The sequence below is a fragment of the Vicugna pacos genome, chromosome 33 (genome assembly GCF_048564905.1).
Source record: "Vicugna pacos chromosome 33, VicPac4, whole genome shotgun sequence".
NCBI lineage: Eukaryota > Metazoa > Chordata > Mammalia > Artiodactyla > Camelidae > Vicugna > Vicugna pacos.
The window spans coordinates 10,913,773-10,941,736 of NC_133019.1; the positions used below are offsets into that span (position 1 = coordinate 10,913,773).

At 55.0% G+C, this 27,964-nt stretch overlaps 1 protein-coding gene and 1 long non-coding RNA gene across 5 annotated transcripts; one reads left to right on the forward strand and one right to left on the reverse strand.

Moving 5' to 3' along the window:
• Nucleotides 1-59: 59 nt before the first annotated feature.
• On the forward strand, nucleotides 60-25,087 carry USP2 (ubiquitin specific peptidase 2). Of its 4 annotated transcripts, none has more exons than XM_031670412.2 (14): nucleotides 60-254; nucleotides 8,082-8,899; nucleotides 9,139-9,324; nucleotides 20,439-20,489; nucleotides 21,003-21,126; nucleotides 21,330-21,441; nucleotides 21,539-21,649; nucleotides 21,795-21,859; nucleotides 22,033-22,136; nucleotides 22,223-22,303; nucleotides 22,434-22,512; nucleotides 22,731-22,838; nucleotides 23,020-23,140; nucleotides 23,371-25,087. In XM_031670412.2, exons 2-14 carry the CDS (start codon nucleotides 8,123-8,125, stop codon nucleotides 23,456-23,458), a joined length of 2,007 nt encoding a protein of 668 aa, XP_031526272.1. In that variant the 5' UTR covers nucleotides 60-254; nucleotides 8,082-8,122; the 3' UTR covers nucleotides 23,459-25,087. The 4 variants fall into 4 exon arrangements, with proteins under 4 accessions (XP_031526272.1, XP_031526273.1, XP_006207788.1 ...); XM_006207726.4 differs by lacking the exons at nucleotides 60-254; nucleotides 9,139-9,324 and adding exons at nucleotides 1,069-1,309; nucleotides 2,236-2,428; XM_031670413.2 differs by lacking the exon at nucleotides 9,139-9,324 and having other exon boundaries at nucleotides 62-254.
• On the reverse strand, nucleotides 14,777-16,478 carry LOC116276734 (uncharacterized). The gene is made up of 2 exons (XR_012066766.1): nucleotides 15,202-16,478; nucleotides 14,777-15,116 (listed from the first exon to the last, which is right to left on the reverse strand). It is a non-coding gene; the product is annotated as an uncharacterized lncRNA (long non-coding RNA).
• Nucleotides 25,088-27,964: the final 2,877 nt, after the last annotated feature.

Consider the following 27,964-nt stretch of genomic DNA (forward strand, 5'->3'; position numbering starts at 1 on the left):
GTCTCAGTGACGCGAGACGCGGGGTGTGGCTTTGCCCGCCCCAGCGCAATGAAGCGGCTGCCCGCTGGGTGGCGCCGATTTCCCGGGGAGGTCCTCTTCGGGCCCCCGGCGGAGGTGGGGGAGAGGCGGGCAGGAGCCGAGGCCAGGGAGCCCTCTGCGTCAGCTGCTGCTCATTGCGCCGGTATCAGCCGGGACTCACCCACAGCTCCATGCTTGTGCCTGGCTCCACTCGTCCATCCTCAGAGAAGAGGCAGGTATGTGCCACCTGTCGGAGACTGTGGAGTCGGGGATGCGGAGGGCAGTTCCGTTTGAGGCTCAGAAAGTGAGGTGTCAGCGACAGCCTGGGCAGAATGGGCGCTAGAAATGTAGGGCAAGTGCCAGCTGCGCTGAGGATCTCCAGCTGTGGGTGCCAGTTGTGTGAGGGGGCCTGCCAGCTGACAGTGCAGGGTGCGGGGAAGAGCCATCTGTGTGCTGATCAGTGTGTTCTAAGGAAACACTGCTTCGGCAGGTCCAGGGCTCTGAGCCCGGTGTGGGATGTGGCCTGGGAGTGACGCCTGGGCGCTGACAACCTGCTCTCCACGTGTGCGCGCAGCTCCTTTACTCTCTCCTCTCAAAGCTCCTGGGGGGCTGTCTCTGGTCAGTTTGCCAAAGGGGTGAGGGGGAGGGTAGCAGTTAAGTAGAAGGGGAGATTTTCCACCAATCCCAAAGTAGAAAGAGGCATCTTTGAAATTCTCACCAATCTCAAACCAGAAGCAGCATGCGGTGCTCCAAGGCAAGTAACTTACACTTAACAGCCAAAGGAAGCCCTGGCCAACCCATTCTAGCTGTCCTCCAAGGAGTGAACATCCACCTCCTGACCTGGCTGCTTTTAGAATGGGGTGAGTTGGAGTTTCTGCTGAGCCTCACCTCCCCAGGCATGGGCATGAGGAGGTCCCCCAAGTCCCACCCATAAAGTGGAGGAAAGGAGAGCTGGTTGGGCCGGGGATGGAGCAGCCACCACTCCTTTGAAGCTGTAGATAATGCCAAACTGGAGTCGGAATGAGGACTGGAATGAGGGCCTGGGACGAGGGCGTCCTCTGAAGTGCATCATCAGGACCTGAGCTGAGTCAGTAGCCTCTGCCGAGACAGGGTGGAGGCACCATCCTGGGTACTCCCAGTCCTCAGGGAGCGCCATCGAGAAACAGGAGAAACAGACCGGGAGCAGACGAGAGCACCAAGGCCCGAGAGGTTAAGAATCCTGCTCCGTCCTCTCGTGACCCTGCCCAGCCAGCCCGGCTCCTTAGGCTTGGGATCCTGAGCACTCCTACAGGTAGAGTGGAACCACCTGGGAGCAGCCAGGATTGCTCCTGGTAGCCTGGGGGAAGCGGCACTTGCTGTATTTTTCTAGACAAAGGAGGAAGAAGCCTAAGTGGGCCTGGCCCTTCTCTGATGGGTGGACTGGACATCTGGGAATAGGGCAAGCCGCGTTTGTTCTTGCCAGTTATGGGATGTGGACCAGCTCAGAAAACCATGGCACTGTTCTCTGACATTCGAACAGAGCACTCCCAAGGGGTGGCCTCGAGGCCCTTTTCTCTGTAGCAAGTTTCACCCAAGAGGTGCTACTACAAATACTACCACTAATTATAAGTGGAAGTATTCAATAGAGTGATAATTATCATTTATTGAACTCTTATTATGTGCCAGGAAAGTTACAAATATTATTTAATCCTTACTGCTTGAGGAATAGCATTGGCATTATTATTATTATTATTATTATTATTATTATTACTCCTGTTTTACAGACTAAATAAGGTTCAGAGAGCTTAGGTGATTTTCCCACTGTCTCAGAGCCAATAAAAGGGATAGACCCAGAATACAAGCCCAGGCCTAGGAGTCCATTATAAAACAGTTTGGACTAGAAACCCGAGAGGGGTCCCATCTGCCTCTCCCTATCTGTGTGCCCTTGAGCGAGCTGCTGTCTGCCTCTAGGTCTCCTCCAGCTCCAAAGTAAAGGAGGGGGACAAGCACTAAGGCTTCTTCCTCTCCTCCAGGTCTGTGACTGACACCTCCTTCTCTATATTTTTGCCTCAATTCCACCCCTGTCCCTCTACCATCTTTCCAGTTCTGTTTCCCCTTGAATACTCCTCCTGTTCCACTTCAAAATGCCTTCGTTCAAACAGTCCTTGTAGGATGATCTTGCGGGGTACTTGCCCACCACCAGGGAGGGTCTGCCACTGTCCCTTTAATTCTCCCCAGGCCTGGAATGCGAGAGAGTGGTGCTGGCCATCTCTGTGAGGTCAGATAAGATACTATATATATCGGAGTCGGTAACCTGAGCTCCGGATTACCCAGCCCCTGAGTCAGGCTCCAGCCTCTGGGCTGCCACTGTGCTCCCTGCCCTGCTGGGGAGGAGAAGACCCCAGATCCCATCCAGTGTCCCCGGACACAGGTCAGTAGATGCCCTCTTTGGTATCTGAACTTTACAGGGTCATTATCCAGAGGGCCCTGGACTGTCTGTTTTGGGGAGCATGTGAAAAGCTGCCCCACTGGTGGGTGCTCTGGACAAGACCAAAGGCTCTGAGGCCCAGAGGAGAAAAGCAGAAGCCCTAGGGGAGATGGAGGGAGGGGCTCTCCTCTGGGGGACTGGTGGGGACCAGAAGAGTGCCTGGAAGGGGGTGATTGGAAAAGATAATGGAAGGATTCCAGTAGTGCCTGGGGATCCATGTCTTTGCCTGTTCTTGGAAGTGTAGAGATGCCCACCCTATCCCAACCCCAAATCAAGAAGCACCATCGAGGCACTGCCCTAAGCCCACCACTTCCCCAGTCAGGATCTGGCTCTAGTCTCCAGCCTCTTTATCTTACCTCTTTGCCCACTGCCAACCCTTGGGCAACTACCAGGATCTAGAGAGAATGAGATGGACCACCCCCTTGGATGATCCCCTGCCAAGGCATATGCAGCATGATTAGGCACTAAACTGGTGGGTAACCAGGCGCCAGCCCCTGAGAGAGAGAGCCACCAGTGACCTGCTGAAGAGGAGGGGGCAGGCTGAGGCATCTGGAGGCCTGAGGAGTAAACAAAACCCTTGGATTATGGGAGCACAGATATGCCCCACCCGAACCCTCCACTCTGCCTGCATCCTCCACTTCTTCCAGGACACCCCTCGACCCAGGAGTTGACACTTGTGTCTGGACAGGGCCCCAGCAGCTAGGAGTGTGGGCTGGAAAGTGTAGAAGAAGGGAGACAGGGCCCCTCTCAGCCCACTTTACCCTTCAAGGTCAACCATCCCAGTGCCTCATTCCGATGTTGTTAGCAAGCAGCTTTGGGAAGCTCTGAGGTCACCACTGTGGAGGTTCCCAAGCACCTGGTCCGACTGGCTGGGACTCCCCCACTCACCCATCCCGGACACCTGGGTAGGAGGGAAGGGACTGAACCCCATCTAGGTGTACCTCTGAAACCCAGTCAGGGGCTTTCTATCCAGGCCATGGTGAGGCCACAAAAGCTGGCATGCCTTCACCCCAGAAAGCAGAATGGATCTGGGCAGAGAGGGGCCATGAAGGCTGCTGGGGTTTAGGGCATTACCCATCCACTACCCTGGGGGCCAGGAGTGCCTGGGATTCCTGGGGAGCAGTCCCTCCCCTTGCTGGGCAGGTTAGGGAGCCCTTCACGTGAGCAACAGGAAATGACAGTGGCTGACGTAAGGGGCCCAGCTACCCCAGGGATTCATTTTAATCCCTGGCTCACCTAGCCTGGGTACCTTGGGGAGTAGGCCGAGCTGCATCAAGGGTAGGAGGCTGGGGGGAATGTCCATAAGCAGGCCTTGGGCCAAAGACCCTGGCTGGGGCCAGATGCTAGGGCCAGGGGACGCGCAGGAGCTTGGCACCACGGGTGAAATGGAGGCCCCCGGGACCATCTCACAGCTGATCAGCATCATACTGGGGCTCAGGTTGCGCCTGGCTTCGCTTTCATTCCCCTGCAGTGGAAACTCAAAGGGCAGCTCCTGTGGGAGTCTGTACCTGCCATGCTATTGCCTAAACAGGGAATGCCTGGATCTCCCCAGACCCTATGCCAGCTGAGGGAGAGGCCAGGGAAGTGTGAAGTGGGGGCCTGACTTCAGGGTAGCTATGAGCAGACAGAGCACAGGTGGAGATCCCTGTCCAGCTCTACCACCACTCCCAGTGTGACCTTGGGAAATCCACATCACTTCCCTGAACGCTAGTTTCCTTACCTGCAAGTAGGCATAATAATAGCACCTGTTGCTTAAAGCAATCGTGAGGATTAAGTGAATTAATACACTGGTGTCCCAGAAGTCTTAGTGCACTTTAAGCTTTAATAACTTCAGAAATATGAATGCTGAATACTTCATTTGAATGTTTCATTATTTAAACTTCTTGTCTATTTTTTTCATTTTGAAGGACAATATTTTGAATTTCAATTTAATGTAAAAAATTAAACCTTCAAATGACGTTTGTAAGTTCGAGGCTTTGATTCTTCCCAAAGAATCAAAGCTTCAAACTGACCCTCACTCTGTATGAAGCATCCTTAGAAGAGCGCCAGGGGCACAGTGAGGCTGTCTGAGGGTAAGACTTTCGGCTGCTGAGAAATGAGAAGCACTCAGCACAATGCCAGGTCCAGAGGCACTCAGTACCTGCTGGCGGGGATGACGGCCACCTGGCTCACTAGTCCTTCTAGGGAAAGGAATGCAGCCACACCTCCCAAGAGGGGGAAACTGAGCAAAGGGAGAGGGAAGTCTGGCAGAGCGGGGCAGAGCCAAGGCCCTCAGTGAGATGGCACGAGGAGGAGGCTGGCGGGCAGACTGTCCGAGGTGGCGGGCACCTGGGGAGACGCTGCCTGGAGCCACATGCCTGTACTTGCCAGCTCCCGGGTAAACAGTGAAAGGAGTTGGGCAGCAGGGGCCCCACGCTGGGCAGGGAGGGGGACGGGGGATCACAGCCAATCGGCTGGCCTCCCACTGCCCCATGAAAGGGCCATTCAGTTCAGGCCGTTCCTGTGGCAACAAGGAGACTCGCGGCCATGTGAGTGCCCGTCCTGTCCCTGTCTTGCGCAGCAAGGCTATAGCCAGGGCCCCAGCCCGCTCTCCCACCCAGGGTGCCTTCTGCAGCCTCCAGGGACAACTGTGCCAGGTAATGCAAGGGGTGCCAGCCCAAGCCGTCTGCTCACCTGAAAGGTGCTGGCACTTTCCTCAAGAGTGAAACTGGGGGGTGGGGGAGGGGAGAGGCATGCTCAAGGCCTGAATAGGGACCTTTCCCCAGACAGGGCAGCTTCCAGGGGGCTGTTAGTGATGGCAGGACCACCATAGGGGGCAGGAGGGGGAGATCTGTCAGTCGCCTGCCAGATTGGAGCAGACAGGAGAGCCAGAATGAGGAGCCAGCCCTCCTGGGATTCTGGGGGCTGGAAGGTGTGACTGCACCTCCAGCCCCCAAACCTTCCCAGGACTACTTGTGGGCCATCCAAGGGCCGACTGTCCCTGTATGCTGTACCTTGTTTGGCCCGAGCACTTCTGCGTCAGCAGGGCCAGGAGAGGTCACAAGCTTGGGGCACTGCCCGCAGAATACCAATTCCCTGGGAACCTTCGTGTGGGGGAGGGGGAGAGAGACCAGTGGGGAGGAGGCAGGAGCTCAGGCCCTGGAAGAGGGGCAGTCGTATCTGATTGGCTGCTGGGTGTTCCAGAGCCCAGCTCCTGAGACCTGGAGTCTCTTTGACTTTGAATTATTGATGGAGCTCTCCAAAGTGAAATAGAGCAGGACTGGTCCCACGCCCCTGCCCCTGTGCCTCCTTCTGTCTCTCCCCCAGGCCTCCCTCAGCCTTCATTCTCCTCCTTCTCTGGCCCCCAGAAAGCTAAGCAAATGGGAGGAAAGTTTGTGGTTTCTCCCTAATCCTGCTGGAGGTCTTTCTCCAGTTCACTTTTACCTAGAAAGGGATGAATGATGTGCTGGAGGTGGGAGCACAGTGGGCAAGGAAGTACCCACGAAGGGTAAGAGGTCCCCAGGTGGGAAAGGCAGGCAGTAACTCCAGGCCAGGCCTTTGCAATGCCAGTCTGGACTGAAAATGGCTGGAAGTCTCTGGCAGTGTCTAGAAGTTCTGTTCTGGAAGTTGCCACCTGCCAATCTCCCACCCCTGCACCTATCCCACGCCATACATGGACTGAGTTTCTGGAGCTCTCTGCCAAGCCCTCAGCATTTGGGGCTTGGCATCAGCTTCTCTCTGCCCTAATGGGCTGGGCTGCGGGCTGAGGGTAGGCTATGGGCTGCCTGAGCCACTGACTGCTGAACAGCTAGATTCTGCCCACTGCCTGCTCATCCACTTATCTCATGGGGGCTGCAGGCAGAAGCCTGGCGCCTGGGGCTGAGGTCAGAGGCCGGCCAGGCCAGGAGACAGCCAGCCCTGACATTATTATAGGCCTATGAAGGGAGGAGCCAGGCTGCCTGGCAGGGGCTGGGGGAGGAGATAATAACCCCCTTCACTGTTGGGAGCTTTCACATGGTGTTCTCTCATTTGCTCCTCGCAACATCCCTGTGTGGTAGGAGTCTTAATGATGATTATTATACTGATTTTACAGGTGAGGAAATTGGGGCTCAGAGAGGTTAAATGACTAGGGCAAAATCACCCAGCTTGTCAGCCCCAGGGCACGTCCAAACTGGCCCCTACCATGCTGCTCTGAGAGTCCTGGATGGCTCTGCACCGCCCCCCACTACCCCAGAAGCCCCCCAGGAACCCCTGCTGACTCTCAAGGACAGGGACCTGATCCGACCTGCCCTTCTGTCTGAGCTCCTGTGCCCTCCAGCTCCATTGTATTTATCTACTTATTTTGAAGGAGATACTAGGGATTGAACCCAGGACCTCGTGCATGCTAAGCACGCTCTCTACCACTGAGCTATATCCTCCCCCTCCAGCTTCATTGTAGATAAAGCCTGCAGACTTAGGGTGATGGAGGGTGGTCTCTAGGGGCCCCCATGGGAGCCTAAATTGGGGGAGAGGGGTGAATCCAGATACAGTGGAAGGAGAACCGGGCTGGAAATCTGAGAGACATTCTAATCCTGGCTTTGCTAGTGTGTGACCTCGGCCTAGTCAGTGGCACTTTTCCTCTTTGTACAACAGAGAAGTTATGATGGATGATCCTTCATGGCCCTCAAAACTCCCCAATTCAGAGATTCTTTGTTCCTTTACCAGACCCATCCCAGCTGCCAGGACTGGGGGTGGGGACAGGGAGCGCTACCTGCAGTGAAGGATTTTAGCCTCTAGGGGGCCCCCTTTGCACAAGTCATTATCACCAAGAGCAGTTCAGGATGGGTGCTGGTAGGGGAACCCCTGGGAGGCCACAAGGCCCTAACTCCACTTATAGGACAGAAGGCTGAGATCACAGAGGAGGTTGGGCTCTGCCCCACGAGGATCCCCTACCGCAGCAGGTGACCCTGTCCAGGGAAGAACTCCGGGATTGGGTCTGGAGACCAAGGTCAAGCGCCCTCTCAGCTACTCACCCCCAGCCCCCTTTAGTCCCCTCATGAGCCTCCTTTTCCTCATCAGGGATCTGGCTAAACGATCCCCAGGTCGTGCCAGCTCCAGACAGCACAGGATCCCCAAAAGACTCCAGCTCGTCCCATAGGTCAGAAAGGAGAGGATTAGCCTAGACTCTTAGAATGTCCGGTGCTTTCGATCCAGGAGGGGAGGGTGGCGGCATCCCGCCATCGCAGGAGGATCTGCAGAAGCTAAGGAAAGGGAGCGGATGGGATCTGGGCTGGAATGCTTGTTGCTTGAAGGGCTGCAGAGGTAGGGCCGTCCCTGCTCTCATGCCAGAGTCTTCAACAGGACCACTCGGGGTGGCAGGACTTGCTGAGAGTGACAGCCCCCCATGGTTTCTTGTGCTTTCCCTGAGGTCTGAATGCACAGGTGCGTGCAGACCCGCGTGCATGTATGTGCACACACACACAGGAAGTGTGTCTTCCAGCAGTGGGCTTCTCATGGAAGCAGACCACAGGGTCCCCGGGCAAGATCTAACGTCTGGCCAGCTGGTGATGGAGAGCAGGTGCAGTGAGAGCCTGACCCCCAGCAGGGCTCTTTGACAACAGCTTTCTTTGTCTTTCAGCCCATGAGGCTCCCAGTCCCCACTGAGTGCCGCCCTGAAGGATGTCCCAGCTCTCCTCCACCCTGAAGCGCTACACAGAATCGGCCCGCTACACAGATGCCCCTTACTCCAAATCAGGCTATGGCACCTACACTCCCTCTTCCTACGGGGCCAACCTGGCTGCCTCCTTCCTGGAGAAGGAGAAGCTTGGTTTCAAGCCAGGCCCCCCAACCAGCTTCTTCACCCGTCCCCGTACCTACGGCCCCTCCTCCATCCTGGACTATGACCGAGGCCGCCCCTTGCTGAGACCCGACATCATCGGGGGTGGTAAGCGGGCGGAGAGCCAGGCTCGGATCGCCGAGCGGCCCTCAGGGAGTGGACTCAGTGGGGGCAGTGGATTCCCTTATGGAATGACCACCAGCTCCCTCAGCTACCTGCCCGTGAATGCCCGCGACCAGGGGGTAACCCTGACCCAGAAGAAGTCGAACAGTCAATCCGACCTGGCCCGGGATTTCTCCAGCCTCCGGACCTCAGATAGCTACCGGATAGACCCCGGGAACCTGGGCCGCAGCCCCATGCTGGCCCGCACGCGCAAGGAGCTGTGTGCCCTGCAAGGGCTCTACCAGGCAGCCAGCCGCTCCGAGTACCTGGCCGATTACCTGGAGAACTATGGTCGCAAGGGCAGTGCACCCCAGGTGCCCAGCCAGGCCCCTCCCTCACGAGTCCCTGAAGTCCTCAGCCCCACCTACCGACCCAGTGGCCGTTACACTCTGTGGGAGAAGGGCAAGGGCCAGGCCCCTATGTCCAGCCGCTCCAGCTCCCCAGGGCGAGACACGATGGTGAGTTTGCCCCTTGGGGACCCAGTAATGGGCTGGGGAGGCAATCACTGATGTAGAAGAGCCAGGTGGAGGAAAGGACTGCCAACTGGACCAATGATCGAAGACAGAGGTTTTCTTACCCACACCTCACAGTGGCTGCTCCTGAAGCCCAAGTGGGGACAAGCCAGGGAGGTCATCTCAGCACATATGATGCCCTCGTGGCTCGGTGCCTTGCTCAGGGGTCTTCCCACTCTCCCTAGGAAACCTACTTCACGACCTGTGCACTCAACAATGGTCCAGCAGTGCTCTTGGAAGTGCCCAGCTACCCCCACCTACACTGCGATTCTTACCCTCTACTTTCCCAGCCAACATGCTGGGGTCCCCTGCAGGCCCTGCCCCCTCCTGGACTGAATGCTGAGGCCCCCAGACCACCAGTGTGCCCTGTGGTAAGAGAGGCCTCCCTGCTCTGGTTGCATCTCTCCTCCTGCTCAGGCTTTTACATCCCAGCCCAGAGGTATGGGTCAGCATCTGGACATAAGACATCAGGGGAAAAGGGGGACTCCTCTGGTTGACACTGGTTGGCTCAGGACCAAGGTGTCTGGACAGTAGTTTTTGCATGTCTTTTGAGAAAAATGGTGGAGAAGTTTTTGTCTAGGGCTTTAGACAATCCAATCTCTCTATCCTCCAACCCTGCCGGGGCTGGAGTGAAGGAAGGGGCTCTACTGGAGACCGGGGGTAAGGGCTGGCATGGCCCCGCTTCCATCTAATCCCTAAACACGCCTCTCTTGGGGCACTGACTACCTCCTGCCTTGTCTTTATTGGTTTACCCATTAGGTGGTGAACTCTCAGAGGATGAGAAAGAAATCACATCTCTACATCCCTCACCATGTGCCTAGCTCAGTGCAGAACTCATCTGGCCTGCTTATCATGTGGGTGGATGGATGGATGGATGGATAGATAGATGGATGAGTGGGTGCCTGGGTGTGTGGATGGACAGATAGATGGACAGACAAGCATGTGGGCAGGATAACTGGGTGCTGTGTCTCCTTCATTACCTTATGTACATTTCCCCTACTCTTTGGACGTGTGTCTTTTAGAAACAATAGCTGTGCTGTAGCAAGAAATGCTGCTTAGGGTGCTTGTCTGGAAAAATGGAACAGGAGCATAAGGCAGGGGCAGGGCTTTGAGTCATAGACCTTGCAGCTTGTCATAACTAAAGGTCTTGAGAGGACAACTTTGATACCATAACTTAAAGAGAGTCTGGGCCTTGCTGGGCCATCTGTGAAGTGCCATGGGAAATACCAAAGATGGTGACTCCTAGAACATTTGGACCCTGAGAAGGCAGGGTTGGCTATGTTGGAGAGCTAGTGTAGACGAGGAGTGGGAGACAACAGGGCTGGCCTGGGAGAGAAGGATATGCTCTCAGGGGATATGTGCTTGGGTTGAAGCGTGATTCACTTGAACACATCTGGTGTTGCCCATCTCAGGGGCAGTCAGAACGCAGCTCTCAGTGAAGGGGCTTGGGTCCTAGAAGCCTCTGAGGGGCCCCCTCCCTTTGCTCAGAGGAGAAGGGCTCTTTATGGTGGGGTCTGCAGACTGCCTACATCAGAATCACTTGCACAGCTTAACAATTCAGGGTCCTGGGCCCCACCCAGATCCCCTGAATCAAACTCTCTGGGAATGTGCCCTTTTCACAAGCCTCCCTGTAACCTTCACACACGCTGAGGTCTGAAAATCTCCCTCTACAGACAGAAGGGCAGACCCACCCTCAGCCCCAATCACAAGAGGGAAGGCCTCCTCCTCCTCTGGGAGTCAAGACTCCACTGGGACTCTGCCTCCTTCCCACACTGGCATACCCCAAACCTCCCTGGAGTCCACGGCCCTCCAGCCCTTCCACAGCGGACACACGGCCCCACCCCCACCCCAGGGCTGGGGGGAGAGAAGTTTTGAGTTGGCCTCTGGGCAAACTTGGCCCCCTAACATCCTTCCATCCCCTCCAGAAACAACTCACAAGGCACTTAAGGAGCCAGTGGCCCTACAATTGAGCTATTGTTTCACTCTGAGCTCGTGCTCAAGAAGATACTGCCAAATGGGAAAGGCCCCTCCTGGGGTCAACGGTGTGAGACCTTGACTTTACCTCGCCCCCTCTCTCCTCACCATTCTCACCGTCACTTCCTGGGGCTGACCGCATCTTGCTGCGGTGAGAACAACCCTATTCCTAGGGCCTGGACCACTTCTTTCTAAAACCAAGTCCAGTTTCCTTTCCCATCTTCATTTGGGGACCTCATGCATCCATTTCCAGTGCTCAGCTCACTAGCAGTGTAACTAACCTCTGAGAGGTTCCTGAACTTCTGAACCTGTCTCCTCTGTAAAATGAAAGCAGTCACAATTCCCACGTCATAGATGATCGTGAGGGATCAAAGATTGCGTGTGAAAGGGCCTGGCACATAGTAGGTGCTCAATGAATGTCCCCTCCCAGGTGCTTTGGGAAGCAAGAGAGGTGTGAGCCATGGTCCGTGGCCTCAGTCTATTCACAATTAACTTGAGGAAATAAGTTCTACAAATAGTTGCAATAGGAGGCAGCCCGAGGTGTTTCTCTGTGTCATAGGTGGTGGGAAAGGGAGAAGTCACCTGAGGCCGCGATGGGCTGCTATGACCGCTGGAAGGACAGTTTGCCTCTTTAACCTTGGACACCTCTCATCTGAGCTGTTTCCTCATCCATAAAAGGGAGTGGTCATGCCTGCCCTGCCCACCTCACAGGGATGTCATGAGGCTCAAAGCAAATAATGGATGTGGAGGAATCTGAAACCTGTAAAATGCTGCAGGAGAGCTTAAACTTAGGGGGGCAAAGGAGATGATGGAAAAGGGGCATTTGGCAGCTGAATGGAGTGGGGAGGGGACCACCGTGGGGAAGAACAAAGGTGAGAAAGCACATCCAGTGTGATCTGACTCCCCTGGGCCCCCACCCTGGGGCAGCCCTGGCCCTGGCCCTGGGCTCTCAGGGTAGCTGACTTGAACTACAGTTGGCACTCACAGAGGAAGGTCAAAAGCAGACCCAACCGGGGAGTAGAACAGTTCCAACCAGACTCATTCCCCTCATTAATACAACAGCCCACGTGAACTTGGAATATCACAGATGCAGCTGAGCAGGAGTTAAAGAACTGGTGGGGGGAGGGGAGGACACATGAATTCCGGAACCCCCCTCCCCACCCGGCTTGCTTAAATACCAACAAAATGCCAGTCCGCACACCAGTGCAGCTCAGCCTAGGACAGTGAGGGCTGCCCCAAGCTTCACCTTCTGTTTTAAGGCAGAGAGACTGGAGAAGAGCGGGGTGTGTTAGTTCAGAACTGGTAAGAAAAAAAAAGAGAGAACTTCCACCACCCACAATGGGGACTCCAAGCCAGGCCCGGTGGGTTGGCCCTGCAGAGAGCTGTAGGCTCAAACACCCAAACCGGTCCTGTCCCCCCTCCACCCCACCTCTCCTGTTCCCTCGGGCCTATGGAAGGACAGGCTGTTCCCACTGAGCCCTGCCAGGGCTGCGCTTTAACCCTACAATCCATCCTAATCCTCCTCCGCTCCACCCACTCCAGCTGCTCCCTCCCCGGCCCTGGCATTCTGCCCTCCGGCCTCAGCCCTGCCCTCCCCTTGCCTTGCCCTGCCCAGGCCACCCTGTCGCCTCCCCAGGAAGAGCTGGGTTGGCCCAGGGCCCTCCAGAGCAGTCACCAGACCGGGCACCTGCTGCTCAGGTACAGAGCCAGAGACTGATGGCTCAGAGTCTGAGACTGAGGCTCAGAGCCTGGTGTAGCCTGTTACCCTCAACACAGCCTCTTCCACAGCCTTGCTCTCTGCTCTGGGACCTGTTGCTAGGAGCACACAGCCGGGGAACCTAGATTACCAGGGTTCTTTTTGCCACTGGGGCTGCTGACTCAACCTTGGGTTCCAGCTGTTCAGTGACAAGGAGATTATATAAGCTGAGGTCATGTGCTTTTTCTCTTGGGTGGGACTTTGGACCTGACTGCTGCAAAGCAGTGGGGAACGGGGAGGAGTTTTACTCCCAAGAGAACTAGCTGAGGACAGCAGGGGCTGCCCTGGAGCTCCCGGGTGAGAAGTATGACCTTCCTCTCTCCCCTGCCTTCTCACTGTTTACTCAGCCACGCTGAACTGCATCTCTGCTGTCTTGTTTGTCCAGCTTGGCAGCCTGAGACCCTGGGGCTTGTCCTCACCCTGAGGAGGCTAAACTTCATGAGGGCCTGAATCTGTGTTGACAGCATAGGACAGTCATGTGGAGACCTTAAGCCAGAGGGGTCCCACAGCCAGGACTGGTACTAGCTACTGAGAAAGAAAGAGCGGTCGGTTTGTGGTCTGTGGTTAGACTCAGCAAGACACCGATGTCTCCATCCCTTGAAGACCGGCTGTGGACTGTGACCTGGCTGGTGGCCTTGGTGCTACCTTAACCAGGCTCAGTTTCTCAATCAGTGCCCAGTACCATGCTCCCTGCCTCCTCCTCCATCCCCACTCCAGGTTGTCTCCGGAATTAATGTGGTGCTGGGGTGGGGCTCAGCAAAGCAGAAGTTAATTCAAGCCTGGCCAAATATTCCCTGCCCCTGAGGAAGCCACTCCACTGACCATCAGCTGCAGAAATGAACACCATGTTCAGGGCTCAGAGCTGGACACATGGCTCCCTGCACCCTCTCACCGCCATGGATATGTAAAACCAGCACCCCACACAAAGGTACAAGCAAGAGGGAAGTGTGTGGGCCTCTGGAATCCAGCTGGTTCAGGCCAGACTGCCCCCTAGGCTCAAAGGAGTACAGAGATTTTGGCCTCCTGAGGTCTGAGTGATGCAGAGAGGTGGAGCTGCCTATAGAACTTAGGTAGGACTGACTGGTCCTCTCCACAAAGGGCACTTACACCCTAACAAGGATTCTGAGCCCCTGCCGGTTCAATCGGTGGATGAGGCCACCAGTCTGTCCCGTTTGAGGTGGTAAAAGCAGGTGTGCGTGGAAGCAGGGCTGTTGGCCTGAAGGCATTTGCCTCGGCCTGAGCAGTTTTTCTAAACCAGGACCCAGCTGCCCACTAAGATCTGAGAAAGCAAGATCTCCATAGTCCAGCCTCAGGCACAGCTAACCGTGACTTTAACTTATTTAAATGCTCCATTCGTGCCAGGAAGGATTTGAGGTGAGAAAATTATTTACAGGGGAGGCAGGCCAAGCACAGGCTCTGAGAAATAGCAGTTTTGCTCCAGGTCCAGGAATGAGCCCTGCTCAGATTAGCTCAGCGTGTTTGAGGCCGAGTCACACAGCCAAAGCCAGACTCAGATCCCGTAAGACTGTATGTGTTACCCATCCCACTTCAAGAAATGGCACGGAGGGAGGAGAAGGAGTCTCACCGGGGCTTGGCTAGTTAAGAACTGAACCAACAGTTCTTGGTTGGTTGTGTCCTGTAGCAGCCAGACCTGCCTGACAAGACTGGACCCTGTGTGAATTCTTTCCACCCAGACTTCTCAAAGGGCTCCCACGCAGGGGCTTCCCCCATCTGGGCCTCCCTGCTCCCAGCAATGTCCCTAACCTTCTGCATTCCAGGAAAGAGGGAGACAGCGTACTGGCAGGATGCCATGATGGCCTGGGGTAGCCAGCCTACGTCAGGGGAAGACAGGCCAAATGCTCCAGTGCGTGAGCACCTGACGGACAGCGTTGTCTGCTGCACATATTCAACAGGCAGACCCAGACTCACCCTGCCCCCTCTCCCAAGGCCCAGTTCGACTTCCAGGATGCCCAGCAGAGCCTGGTCTGGCCCTCTTTAGTGATGGGCTCAACACCTTTGTTAAGCACCCACTAAGAAGCCCCAGCCCTGCCCTTGAGGAGGTATCAGTGTGACGGCACCATCAACACACAAGCTCAGATCATTTACAGAAGTCTTAGAGACACTTAGGAAACAAAGGTAAACATATTAAGACAAATTAATACAGTGCAAACAACATTAATAGACAGTAATGGGGTATTTAGAGCTGGGTGGAGTTCATTAGAGAAAGCTTTGTGGAAAACATGTGTTTTGAGCAGAATTTACCAGCAGGTAATTAGCAGAGAACAGGAAGGGCCATCCAGAATCTCCTGGTAGTTGCTGCAAGCCTGGGTTTTGCTGTAGCACAGGTATGGGTTCAAAGCCACACTGCCATTTACTAGCTCTGTGGTCCTGGCAAGTCTCTCTCTTGACCTCTCAGGGCTTAAGGTCCTTCATCTAGAAAACAGAGGTAATAGTTACTGCATCATTGTGTTATTATGCAAGTTAACTGGGATAATATATATAACGCACTTAGAAGTACCTAGCATTTAGTAAGTACATAATCAGTTTTGCTTTTTGAGAGAAGGCAAGTGATGAAGCAGGATGGTTGGCAGCAAGGATCAGAGAAGAGGGAGGGTGGTGACAATGGTGTGCTGCCTATGGATGACAGCCTCACAGACAGGGCTACTTGAGGCTTCCGTACTGGAGAGAAGAGTCGGCCACTTGTGGTGTTTCAGGGCAGAAGAGTGATGTGATGAAATGCAGGCATTGCTGCAGACAGCGTAGGACTGGCTTGAAAGGGTGTGGTTAGAAAGAAGGCAGCTGCATTTTGTCCAAGGTCCAGGTTTGGTCACTGGGCGAGGACAGTGACCTAACATCCCGCCCTCACTTATTAGCCAGGAGAATGCCCTATAGCTCCTGCTGCTGTCCACTCCTCCCACCACCACTCCTGGAACACACAGGGGCAACTGTCTGTACACCCCTCTCAACAGCACAAAATTGCTGTTCTGTGGGAGGCCTGGGGTACAGCCATACGTGTGTCCTGGGCACATTCCCCGTGTGGCTGTGGTCGTGTGTGCAGTGCGCGTGTACATGTGAGGATGAGCAGGCCAAGAGGAACAGAAGGAGGCCACAGATGAGTAACAGCACACACTGCTGCCTCTCTCAGTATTTTTAAATGCTAAAAATACTGGCTAAAAATAGCCATCAAGCTCCAAACAAGATACTTTCCCCAGGCAGATTCTGTGTGGGTACCCGATAGGTGAGGCGGGTGGAGCATCAGGAATAAAACACTGAGACCTCTGATCTTCAAGTATTGCTGCCCCTAGGTCAGAGCAGTACATTCTCCCCCACACCAGCTGAGCACCTATTTCTCCACTATCATGTTGCTTTATCCCCGTCTCCCAAAAAGAAATCAAAATTTGAGATTCTGGAAGAGATGGAGTTGGGTAACTGGATAGAAGAGGCCCGAAAAGATTCTTTCCTGGGGCCAAAAGGGACAGTGACCTCTTGTACCTTATAAAAATATGGGCACTGCCTCTTGATAATGGGCCAAACCCTAGTTCTAACTGGAGGGAGGAGGGGAGGTCAGTCCCAAGGCCCTGGAAATCTATCTTCCTAACCTTGGCCCAGTGACCCTCATGGACTGTGTGGATGTTGGGCTTCAAGAAGGCCTGAACCTCCCCCTACACCCCGCCAATGCTGTACAGGTTTGTGCGTGAGTGCATCTTTCCCTGAAAAACGAGTACAGAGCTTTCATCTGGTTCTCAAAATGATCTGCAAGGCCCCAAAAGTAATGAATCGCAGGCTGCCTTGGGGGAGGCTAACCCGGCTGACACTCGGCCTTGGAGACATGTCCTCTGCGGGCCTCAAAGTGTCTCCCGAGTCCCAGTCCCGAGGCGGGTCCGGGGCTCCGCGCTCCGGTCCTGCCTGCCGGGATCCTGCCCGCCGCCGGGGGCTGCGGGTCTCTGCGGCGGGCGGGGCCGGCCGGGGCCAGGGAGCGGACCCGCAGGAGATGAGGGGTGGGCGGGGGAGCAGCCTCGCCCGGGTCCGCGTGCCGGCGCCCGGGGGCGGGGCTGGGGCGGGGCTGGAGTCCTGGCCCCGCCCCGGCGCTGACGTCGTGGGGCCCGAGGCTCCCGCGGGGGCCGTCAGTCCGCCGGATCGCTAAGCCGGTGCCGGGGCGGTTGGCGGCGCGCGCCGGGGAGGTTGAGGCGGAGCGGTGCGCGGTCGGCCCGCCGTAGCGGTTACCGCCGGGCGCCGCGGACGGTGTCCTGTGGCGGCCTCGGCGGCCTGGGCGTCCGGGCTGTGGGTCCGCGCGGTCCTTCCCCGCGCCCCCTTGGCCAACGTTAGGCGAGGGGCCGAGCCCGCCGCCCGCCCCCCAGCATGCGCACCTCGTACACCGTGACCCTGCCCGAGGAGCCCCCCGCTGCCCCCTTTCCCGCCCTCGCCAAGGAGCTGCGGCCGCGCTCCACTCTCTCCCCTTCCCTGCTGATCTCCACCTTCGTGGGGCTCCTGGTCAACAAAGCCAAGGTACGCGGGGCCCTTTTCCGGGACCCCCACGCTGAGGGCTGGGGTTCCGCCTCCTCCCCGGGACGCCCCCACCCCTACCTCCGTCCGCCGCGCGCCCTCGGCTCGGGCGCGGATTCTTCCCAGCCCCCCCACCCTCCTTTCCCAGGATCTCCCGGCAAGGAGTGCCCCCTCCCCATGTGATCTCACGCTCACTCGCGGCCCCTGCCCCTTGTTGAGGTCCCAGCCCCGAGTCCCCCTCCCCCCTCCCTCTCCGCGACCCAGGCACCAGGTGGCTCTTGGGCTCTTAATTAATTCCTGGCACCTATCCGGACAGGTGCAGGAAGGCGTAACCTTGACTAGTTCTCGGGGTGTGAGGGAACGGGCAGCTCGCTGGACTCTGCTGGTGTGACTCCTCCAAGGCCAAAACCCAGCAAGAAAGGCTGATCAGAAGGGGGCTGCCTCCCCGTCACTGATCCCAAAAGGCCCTCTCCCCGAGGGTCGGTAACAGGGGTCCTTTGACCCCGTGAAGGGCAGAGGAATTGCAGACTGGAAAGAGGTCAACGTCCCTTCTCTTCCCAGCCCTCCCCAGTTCTGCTAAGTGGGCTCTGGAGCCTTCAAATGAGGTAGTCACTCCAGAGTGATGCTGGGGCTAAAGGCTGGGCACTGTCCGCTCGGGGAAGGGAGAAGGGGCCAGAGCTTGGCATATCTTATGTAACAGCACCAGCTCCCGTGTTGGCAGTGCGTGCACTGCCCCGTGCCAGGGCCACACCAGGCTCCTTGGCTGCAGCCAGGACTCATGGCTGACCCTCATGGCACAGGTGAAGTACGCCGGAATGCTCTTTCCTGGGGTCTCGAGTGTGAAGGTACAAACCTCAATCAGCCTTTTTAATATGGCCTATATTCCCGGATGTTTCCAATGCCTTAACGTAGAGCGGGTGCTTCCTGAGTCCCCTGCACCTTCGCTGGAAGGTGAACGCTGTTTACTGGCTATGGAGGTGGCATCTACTTTCTAGAACAGTGGTTGCTACTGAGTCACATTAGGTGTGCTGATGGCTAATTTGAAGGATGTTCTTGACCCGAACCTTCTCAGCTCTTTGCACTTGAGTTCCAGCATCCTAGCTGGAGTCAGTTCCTCCTCTCCTGGTGAGAGGCTAGCTATACAGGGTCTCTCCCAACTTCTCCAGTTCTAGCCTCTCCCTGTCAGCCCTGAGGTAGGATTGTTTTCCCCGTAAGAAAGGTCACTTCTGGGACATTTTGTTCCTCTCTGGAATGGAAAGTGCTGACTTTCCCTGGAGCTCCTGATTTCCTATTCATGGCAGAAGACTATCTGGCTAGGCAGAGAACAGTCCTGCTCTCCCCTCCACCCTAACCCCCTGACTCCTGTCACCCAGCCGCCTTCTACATAGGGTGCTTACGAATTGGCAAGTGGTTTCGAGCTCAGGAGGTTTTAGACAGACACAACCCCCACCCCCAGAACGAAGAGGGTCCTAGCGATGCCTTGAAGGAGCCTCTCCAGCTCTCCTCCACCGGCCAGGCCACAAGTAAGATTAGATCCTTCAGGATAGTAACTGTTCATCACGATGCATTCTTGACCCTCTGTCTGCTGGGTCAAAGTGTCAACACCACAGGAATGCTTCCCTAGAAAGATGCCTCCGGTCTCCCGCTGCCCTACCCCCACTAGTGCTGCGTGACTGCATCTCAGCCGAGGGTGGACAGTGACAGTCACCAGTGGTGGAAGCACAGGGGGGTGAGAACTAATAAAGCGCTGCCAGAAAGAGGTGTCGGAGTGGGCGTTCAGCTGCGGGCGGGCTTTACTGCTTAGTTCCAGGTGGGCAGCACGGAGACGTCAGTGTTTCTGCTGGGCCCCAGGTTGACCTGAAAGTGCTGGTAAGGTCTTTGTCCAGGGAATTGTCTTTGTTGTGGCCCCTGCCTGGAACATCAGGGTTTAGATTGTTGGAAAGGTAAGATTTAAATTTTGCTTTTGGGGCCCTACACTGCTCTGTTCTTCAGAGGCTGCTTATACCCCACCTGCTGCCAATAGGCTTTTCTTTCCAGCTGCAGGTGGAAATCAGGTCTGTCGGCTGGTTTAGGTATTTCCTTGCCTACCTGTTAGCGTTAGACCTAATAAGTGGCAAGGAGGGATCCTCTTACTTGTGGGATCAGCAGGGCAGTTCCTGAGAAAAGCCCTCCTTCAGCCTGCTTCTCCCCACCCCACCCCCCTTATGCTGACAACCTCATGGGCTTTGAGCTGCTGACAGCCTCAGAGGCTGTCAGCACACGGCATGAGTAATTTTAGCTGAGTTATTTCAGGCTTCTGTTCTGATCAGGGTTGAGCTGGCCCCACGCATGCCCCAGCCAGTGTTGCTCCAGAGCTGCCTGCTCCCGGGTCCCCTCCCTGAAAGGGAGGATGGCAGGGTCCTCTGCACGTTGCTGCTTTAACCCTTTGAGCCTGAAGGTTTTCTGCCTCCTTGGAGGTTGGGCCAGGATTAGCCAAGAGACCTGGAAAAACAACGCTCAGCGTCCTCGACCCAGCACCTGTGCTCTCTCCAGCCCCCTCCCAGCCTCCACCAGAGGGACAAGGGCAGGAGTCGCGCCTGCAGCCAGGTGCTCACCTCTGCGTGGCCAGTCTGCCATCAGAAGGATTCCCAGCCAGTGGCCAGTCAGGATGTTGAAACCTGAACCAGGTGGGGAGGATTCTCCCAGGCTTTAATCAGCCCTGAGGAGCTGAGCTCAGCTGAAAGGAATTCCACCTGTCCCTGGCAATTCAGAATGGCAGGCCGACAGAGTTTTTCCCAGCTGAAGATCTGAACTCAGTTAATTTTCGTCATTGGGCTTTCCAAGACCTCCTTGAAGTGCTTATTAGTATAGCTGCTTTATAGCTCAGACATTAGCGGTACACGTGTAGGTCATTTAGAGTGTGTCTGGACTGGGGACCTGAAACTTATAACAGGAATCAGATATGTGAACTCCCAGTCTCTGGCTCTAATCTCTAGTCTCCAACATGGCAGAGAATGAAGAGTAAAGATGTAACGTAAAGATGGGGGGAAACACATGGTCAATAAAGGAAAGCAAAGCCTTGAGGAATATTTTTGTTGTGTGTTGAAAATGACAGGCATTCTCACCCCTCTTTCTTACAATGTACATAGACTAAAGTTGGAGAGAGAGTAATGTGTGTGGCCTGATGCTAGCAGCTACAATCAGCCAGAAAGAACCTAGCCTGGGGCCGGCCTCTTCCTTCAGCCTCATATGCCACGTGTTCTTTGCTTGCAGAATTCTAAGAGCGCCCAGGGTCTGGCTGGTCTCCGAAACCTTGGGAACACGGTGAGTTCTTCCCAGCCCACTTCTTCCCTGAGGCCACTCCCTTCCATCCCTGCTGGGACCATCTAACCAGAGTCCCCTCCTGGCTTCAGCTGACTCCCTACCCTCCAGGCTAGTTGGTAGCTGCCCTTCCTGACTGGTGTTTTACAGAATTGCTGGGCTCTGCCTTATCCCCGCCCCCAGCAGGAAAGACTGCTAAAGGGGAGTTGCCCTTTTCGCTGGCGGCCTAGCTGCTTTCCTGGATCCTTCTCAAGGACATCCATCACTTCCCCACCCACTTCCGTCTGGCTCCCCCACACCCTTTTGTACACCTGTTTAGTAAATAACCAGTTGCGTCACCTGTGCCAGCGGTGGGAATCTGCCTCACTTCACACCTTTCACTTACAGAAAGAGGAACTTGAGGCTGTGGGAGGATTCATTTCTGGGCCAGGTGAACCGGAGGGCCTGGAGTATTAAGGAACTAGACATGCCAGCCAGGGGTCTGTCTTCCCCTGCTGACGGGACGCTCTCTTGCAGTGCTTCATGAACTCCATCCTGCAGTGCCTGAGCAACACCCGGGAGCTGCGAGATTACTGCCTCCAGAGGCTGTACGTGCGGGAGCTGAGCCACAGCAGCAGCGCGCACACGGCCCTCATGGAAGGTGAGGGGCCCGTGCGCGCGGTGGTCCTGGTCCCCGCTGGACACTTCCCCGCTCTCCTGCTGCTGTCCTGGTGGGGCTGTGTTCTGTGTTCCTCTTCTGTTTCTTTTTCTTTGACTTCTTTTTGTTGGGACTCTAGTTTCTGAATTTCTTAGAGAAAGGGGCTCACCTGTCTTCCACGCCCCCCTCTACCCTCTCCTTCCAAGAGTTTGCAAAACTAATCCAGACCATATGGACCTCATCCCCCAATGATGTGGTGAGCCCCTCTGAGTTCAAGACCCAGATCCAGAGATACGCCCCGCGCTTCGTCGGCTACAAGTAAGGGCCCTGGGGACGGGTCCTCCCCAGGGTGGGTGGTGGCAGCAGCAGGTGCTAGGGACGAGGGGTGTTCTCACTCTCCTTTCCTCGGGTTCAGTCAGCAGGATGCCCAGGAGTTTCTTCGTTTCCTTCTGGACGGGCTCCACAACGAGGTGAACCGGGTCACAGCGAGGCCCAAGTCCAACCCTGAGAACCTGGACCATCTTCCGTGAGTAGGAGGAGAAGCATGCCAACTTCTTTGGGGGTAATAGTTTGGGGGAGGATTTTGGATACTAAGGATTTCAGTTGGTAGACCTTTAGACTTATCATGGTCTGAGCTCTGACCCAGTCGTCTTCCTCTCTGTGGGTCCCAGTGATGATGAGAAAGGGCGCCAGATGTGGAGGAAATATCTAGAACGGGAAGACAGTCGGATTGGGGGTAAGTGCAGGCACAGGGGCATGCCTGCCTCCCCTGTGAACTGCTTTGCCTGAGCAGAGCATGGGTTCTCCCAGGGACCTCTCCCAATGCCCAGTGCCCAACCAACCGAGGCAGGAGTGGTGGTGAGAAAGGAGACCCTGCGTTTAAGCATCACATGTCCATCTCTCCCCCAGATCTCTTTGTGGGGCAGCTGAAGAGCTCCCTGACGTGTACTGATTGTGGTTACTGTTCTACTGTCTTTGATCCCTTCTGGGACCTCTCACTGCCCATTGCTAAGGTATGCACCCCTGTCACCCCACTTTTGAAACGCTACTCTTATCTTCTCTGTGTTGTTGACCTCTGACCTTTACTTTTCTCTCCCAGCGAGGTTATCCCGAGGTGACTTTAATGGATTGCATGAGGCTCTTCACCAAAGAGGATGTGCTTGATGGCGATGAAAAGCCAGTAAGTCACCCTCCGTGACAGCGAGAGCACATCTCCCAGAGCCCTCTCGGGGGCAGACCAGCCGCGGAATTGCTGGATTCGGCCATCAGCCTTTCCCGTGAGTCCTTCTCAACTCTGTCGTATCTTTCAGACATGCTGTCGCTGCCGAGCCAGAAAACGGTGTATAAAGAAGTTCTCCATCCAGAGGTTCCCAAAGATCTTGGTGCTCCGTATCCTTCAGATCCATCAGGGCAGGGGCTTGACTTGAGAGTGACAAGGGGCCACTGTGAGGGCAGGCAAAGTAGGGAAGAAGGAAACTTGATGGGCTTTCATTCTCTTTGTTTGCTCTTCTGCTTCCCAGGAAGTGCAGTCACCCTCAGGGGCTTGTCTCCTGTTCTTTGACCCTGTTCTCACCACCCTGTTTGTCCTTGACTCACATCAATACCAGATCTGAAGCGGTTCTCAGAATCCAGGATACGAACCAGCAAGCTCACAACATTTGTGAATTTCCCACTAAGAGACCTGGACTTGAGAGAATTTGCCTCAGAAAACACCAGTAAGTATTTTTCAGCTGGAAGGGCAGACACAGGGCACAAGTATCTGAGATGCAGATGGGAGGCCAGGAGGTGGAGGGAAGCTGCTCACAGGTGAGATGGGGAAGCTGGGAATAGGGGGCGGGGTGGGGACGGGGAGGCAAGGGATGCCTGGGGGCTTGAAACCTTGTGCTTCCTCCTCAGACCATGTTGTTTACAACCTGTACGCTGTGTCCAATCACTCCGGCACCACCCTGGGCGGCCATTACACAGCCTGCTGCCGGAGTCCGGTGACAGGCGAATGGCACACCTTCAACGACTCCAGGTGAGATAGACCTCAGACGCCCGTACCTCCGTCTGTGCCTGGACAGAAGAGGTCAGGGCCAGAAGGCTGAGCAGCTGCCCGTTTGAAGACTGTCCAGGAGACAACAGGAGAGGGTGGCCTCGGGTGTCCAGTAGAGAGATTAGAGACGGACCCTCACACTCCCCCAGCCACTCGGCTGCATCGCGGTGGCCCTTGCCCGCCAGGCTGACCTGTCCCTGCTCTCTCCGCAGCGTCTCCCCCATGTCCCCCAGCCAAGTGCGCACCAGCGACGCCTATCTGCTCTTCTACGAGTTGGCCAGTCCACCCTCCCGCATGTAGCAGCGAGGAGTACAGCCCATCCTCCCTCCCCTGTGGTGGCCCCACATCCGAAGTTCTTTTAAAAAGACAAACAACAAAAACACCTGACACGTAAGAGGAAGATACAGTGAAGCTGCCAGGCAGGAGTTGCTGCAGCCTGGACGGTCTGGGGGGAGCCCGGTGCTCCCGAGCCCGCCTGGCAGGGAAGATGGGACACTGCCGGGAGCCAGCACAGCGCCCCTCGGCTTCTCTCGTTTGCATTTGTAAGCTTGTGGTTTTTCTCCTGTGTGTGATAAACAACAACGGTCGGCGGGGAGAAGATGCTCGTCCAAGCTGCCGGCTCCAGCCCCAACGCTTCCCGAGAAGACAGCGCCCTCTGGAGCCTGCTGGGAGGATCACTGCCTGGAAGTGCCGTCCGTCTTCCCCTGGACCCTGCTCACCCTCTCTGGTCCAGGAGCAAGAGAAGCATCCATGAGCCGAGAGCCCTCTTAACGCTGCTAACTCCAGGGGCACATGTGAGGGACATCTTTGAAACAAGCTGTTTTTGATTTTTAAAAGCCCAACTTTTTTTTTAATTATCATAACTAAAGTTTTCAGACTGGAGATGCTCTCCTTCACACCTCTTAACAGCTGGGACATTGTGCTGGTCATTTTTCTTTTTTTTTTAATTCTTCAAATATAACTTATCTAGTGCTAGCCCCCAGTGGTGCTAGGTGGGAGTTGGCCAGGCCCCAAGCACAGCCACAGTAGGCCTGGGATCTGATAAGTTTTTTGGTTTTTTAATGTTTTGGATGGAATCTAGTTGCCTCCAAGAATTGTGCCTTATAGCATTTGGGGACCAGGGGGTAACTGCCCCTCCCTGAAATATCCCTCAGCCTCTGCCCTTTTCCCCAGTGCCGTGTTCAGAGCCACCGGCGGAGCTCAGGGTGATACCCGCGGTCCCTGGCTGGCTTCGCATCGCAGTGAGGTGAAGAGGAGAGTAGGTGAGAGGAGATGTCTTCAGGTAGTGCGTCAAGTTCTTCCCTCCCGCTTCCTCTAAGCCACCCCTGGTCTACTCCCCAGCTGTTGGAAGGATAGCACAAGCCCCTGACTCTAGAGCTGCTCTCACCTTTAATTTATTCCCCCATAACATGCTTTTTCTCCCCAACTGCCCTGCCCCAAGCCTCCTTCTCAGAGCCTCCTGACACAGGCCCTTTGGACCGAGTTTCTCAGGGATGCCCATGCCGCCCCCAGCTCCTCTTGGCATCAGTCTGCAGTCCAGCCTGGGAGCTGGAACCTGGGTGTTTTGGGACATCTTGCCTCAGTTCTAGGATTCTTTCCCACGGGCTTGATTTTGCCCTAAGTAGTTGGGCAAAAACTGTGCTGTCCCAGAGAAAAGCTGTTTTAGCAACAGGGCGTGGAGCTCTCTGCACATCCACAGAGCTGGGCCGGGCTTGTGCCCCTCAGAGCCTAGAGCTTTCCAGTGCTCCCAGGAGGCATCAAAAAAGACACCCTGAGTTTAACTGGCCTGACAGCCTTTTCCAGGGGAGACCTGTGAACCTGAGCCAAAGGGCTGGTGTGTACACTTGTTTACTGTGTAAGCAAGAGTAGAAGAATGTGTGATGTACAGTGGAATCTTGTACAGAATAAATAATAGCTTTGAGAAACAAATTGGTGAGCAGTGGAATCTTGATTTGGGAGAGGTTTGAACCCAGGAAGCACTCCTAGCCTGTCAGTGGCCAGGTATTTTACTGCTTTGGCCAGATTGTAAATTCCAAGTTCTAGAAAAAGTTAACTACCCGCTTTTTGGTTTAAACTTCTCAGTTCTGTAAAAAAAAAGCTGAACTAGTACTCATTTCGAACATGACATTTCTCACCTGGATTCACCGGTTATTAACGTTTTCCACCTCTGTCTATGTATACTTTATTCTTTGGGGCAAAATATTTAGGGGTGAGGTTTCCAATCACCATCAGCATGTGTCTCCCACTTAATCACAACCCTGGCTTCACACCTAAGAAAATCAGCATCTCTAACAGATGTTTCTTTAAATGGTCTACCTGCTCTTTAACTGCTGGCGTGGGCACCCCTGTGGTTCCCTGTTGACACGGGTACCTGTGCTGACCTACAACAGGCTAAGACAGGCCTCTCCAGCAGAGGCTTAATACAGCAAATCTGCTCTTAGAGCAGAGCGGCCGTGCCTGGGCATGGAGTGATCAAGGCTTGGTCCTCGGGGAATGGAAGCTCTCAGCTTGCCCCACAAAGACCTGGAAACAGCTGCCTTTTCATTAAATGCGCTGTTCTCCAAAGTGTTTTCAAGACGGCACCAGATTTAACCCCTTGAAGGGAGGGCCTCACTGGGGCCCCCAAGGGACTCAGCGCCTTTGGTTTTATCTTTTCTCAGTGCTGTTCAGATTTACCATTTCTACCAGATTCTAGAACTTGGGAAACTGAAGTCTCCACCAGCTGAGCTTAGAGTGTTTACCGGGATTTTTCCCGCAGCCATCCCTGCTCCAGACACTGAGAAATCAAAGCACTGCTGTTACCTCCTGGGCTGAGACAATGGTGGGGGCAATTTTTCTGGACATTTCCAAGAAGGCTTGAAAACAACAGTGACTCAAGCCTGGGATTTCTCCCCAGCCTGCCCTAGGAGGAGCCCAACGCAGGATACCATGTTAAATGCTGATAACATACCCCAAACCACAGGTGAAGAGGATCACCCTCAAAATGGAAACAACAGCAAAGTGGGTAGCTGAGCCCCAAACCCCTGCAAGGTGCACTCCCTCTCCTGTGACTAGTTTCTCACTAGAGGTAGAAGTGTGTCTGTTGTCTCCCACCGGGAACAAGCTGCAGGTGGCATCGAGGGCAGGGGCTCAGTCCCCTCCACCCTGGCTCCCAGCGCTCCTTTCTGTGCTTAGCCTGTGGTGCTTGCTTCTCCCACAGCAACGCGTCCTGGTGCTACACGGAGCCCCATACACAGCCTGTCCCCATGTTTCTTTACCCATCAGCTTTGTCTCCTAGCAACTGGGATTGCTTCCATTCTCTGCTGGCGTTCCCCTGGCCTCTCCCTAGGGGAGGCGTTCCCCTGGCCTCTCCCTGGGGGAGGCGTTCCCCTGCACCTGCTCTTGTGTGACCTTGAACAAGAACCTCCCTCTCTCAGGGCTTTAGTGTCTCATCTGTGAATTACGGAGACTGGACTAGTGGATCTCAAAGGTCTCAGCTCAAGTGTTCTCATTCTAAGTCACTATTTCTCTAAACACAAGTCCTACATTAGGGGACTTAGACACATCTGGCTCCCCGGTTCCACTTTATGAAGTTTATATGTTTTAAAGTGACAAGTGCTCAGAAAGTACATATCACTTTCTTTCCATAAAGCTTCAGAGTTAGGACCATAGAGGTCACCTTGTCCACATTATCTTTCCAGTGAGGACACCTGCGCTGGAGAAATTGCTCAAGTCCACCAGCTCATCAGATGGAACCCAGGGATCTTGACTCCCCACCCAGATTTCTTTCCATCTGAGTGCTCTGCCTTTTGGTCAAATAGCATTTTTTCCAGGACTTTCTGCAGAAAATTTCCCAACCTGTGTCTGTTAGCAATTGAGCTGAACAGTGACATAACCAGGGAACTCCCTGACTCTACACATTCACACACACCCAAGAGCAGACCCAGCACAATCTGTCACCTACCTGGGCACTAGCAGGTCTGGGCTGTGCATCTCTAAGGGGCCCGTCCTTCACTGCTCTATGGGCACAAACACCCGGGCAGGAGGCAGCAGAAGGAGACTAGAATTCATAGTCCAAGAATATCACTTAGTTTCTCTGAGCCTTAGTTTCCTCCTCTGTAATCCAAGCATAACAATAGCTACTCAGAGCTGCAAGTGTCTGGCCCACAGTAGGAGGTCAACGAATGTCCATATTCCCCCAACTCACTTCCATTCCTAGGACCACACCATCAATACTCCACTACGATCCTCTTAATGGGTGATGTTCGGCAAATGCTTAGTTCTCCTGGCCTCTTAGGATGAGAAGTCAGCCTTCTGACTTCTCAGGAATGCGAAGTATGGTGTTGCCCAAACCACACAGAATTAATGAGACAGAGCCACTGAATGTACATTCTGAAGCCAAGGGATGAGCTTTCTGATTTCGTGATACTTGGTATGACCTGCCTCTTGGAGGTAGCAGTGGGGTGGCTGGGCCTGAGCTGCAGTCTTCCAGGCTCCTAGAGACCAGAGAAGATCCAGGAACCAAGGAGTGGAGAGTCAAGGGCGGAGGTGGCAGTGAACAAGGAGAAGAGGGAGTATCTGACAGATTTACGGGGTTAGAAATGTCAGGTCCTAATGCACACCTATAATGCTGGTCCCAGGAGCGAGCAAAAGGCAAGCGTTCAGATCAGAGGACAAGCCTGGACAAGGACAAGTAGGGTGGGTACAGTGTGTTCCAGGACAACAGAGAGGCTGGTCTGCCTGGCATGGAAGGTTAGAGCTGGAGAGCCAGCAGGAGGGAGAGCTAGAGAGCCAGAGTCTAGAAGGTGACAGCTAACCTCAAGCTGG

Excerpts from the sequence above, each read along its gene's own strand:
- USP2 (XM_031670412.2), top strand. The coding sequence starts at position 8,123 with ATGTCCCAGCTCTCCTCCACCCTGAAGCGCTACACAGAATCGGCCCGC. Across the intron at positions 9,325-20,438 it reads GACCACCAGTGTGCCCTGTG|AATTCTAAGAGCGCCCAGGG; the intron begins GTAAGAGAGGCC and ends CTTTGCTTGCAG. Across the intron at positions 21,127-21,329 it reads GCACACGGCCCTCATGGAAG|AGTTTGCAAAACTAATCCAG; the intron begins GTGAGGGGCCCG and ends TCTCCTTCCAAG.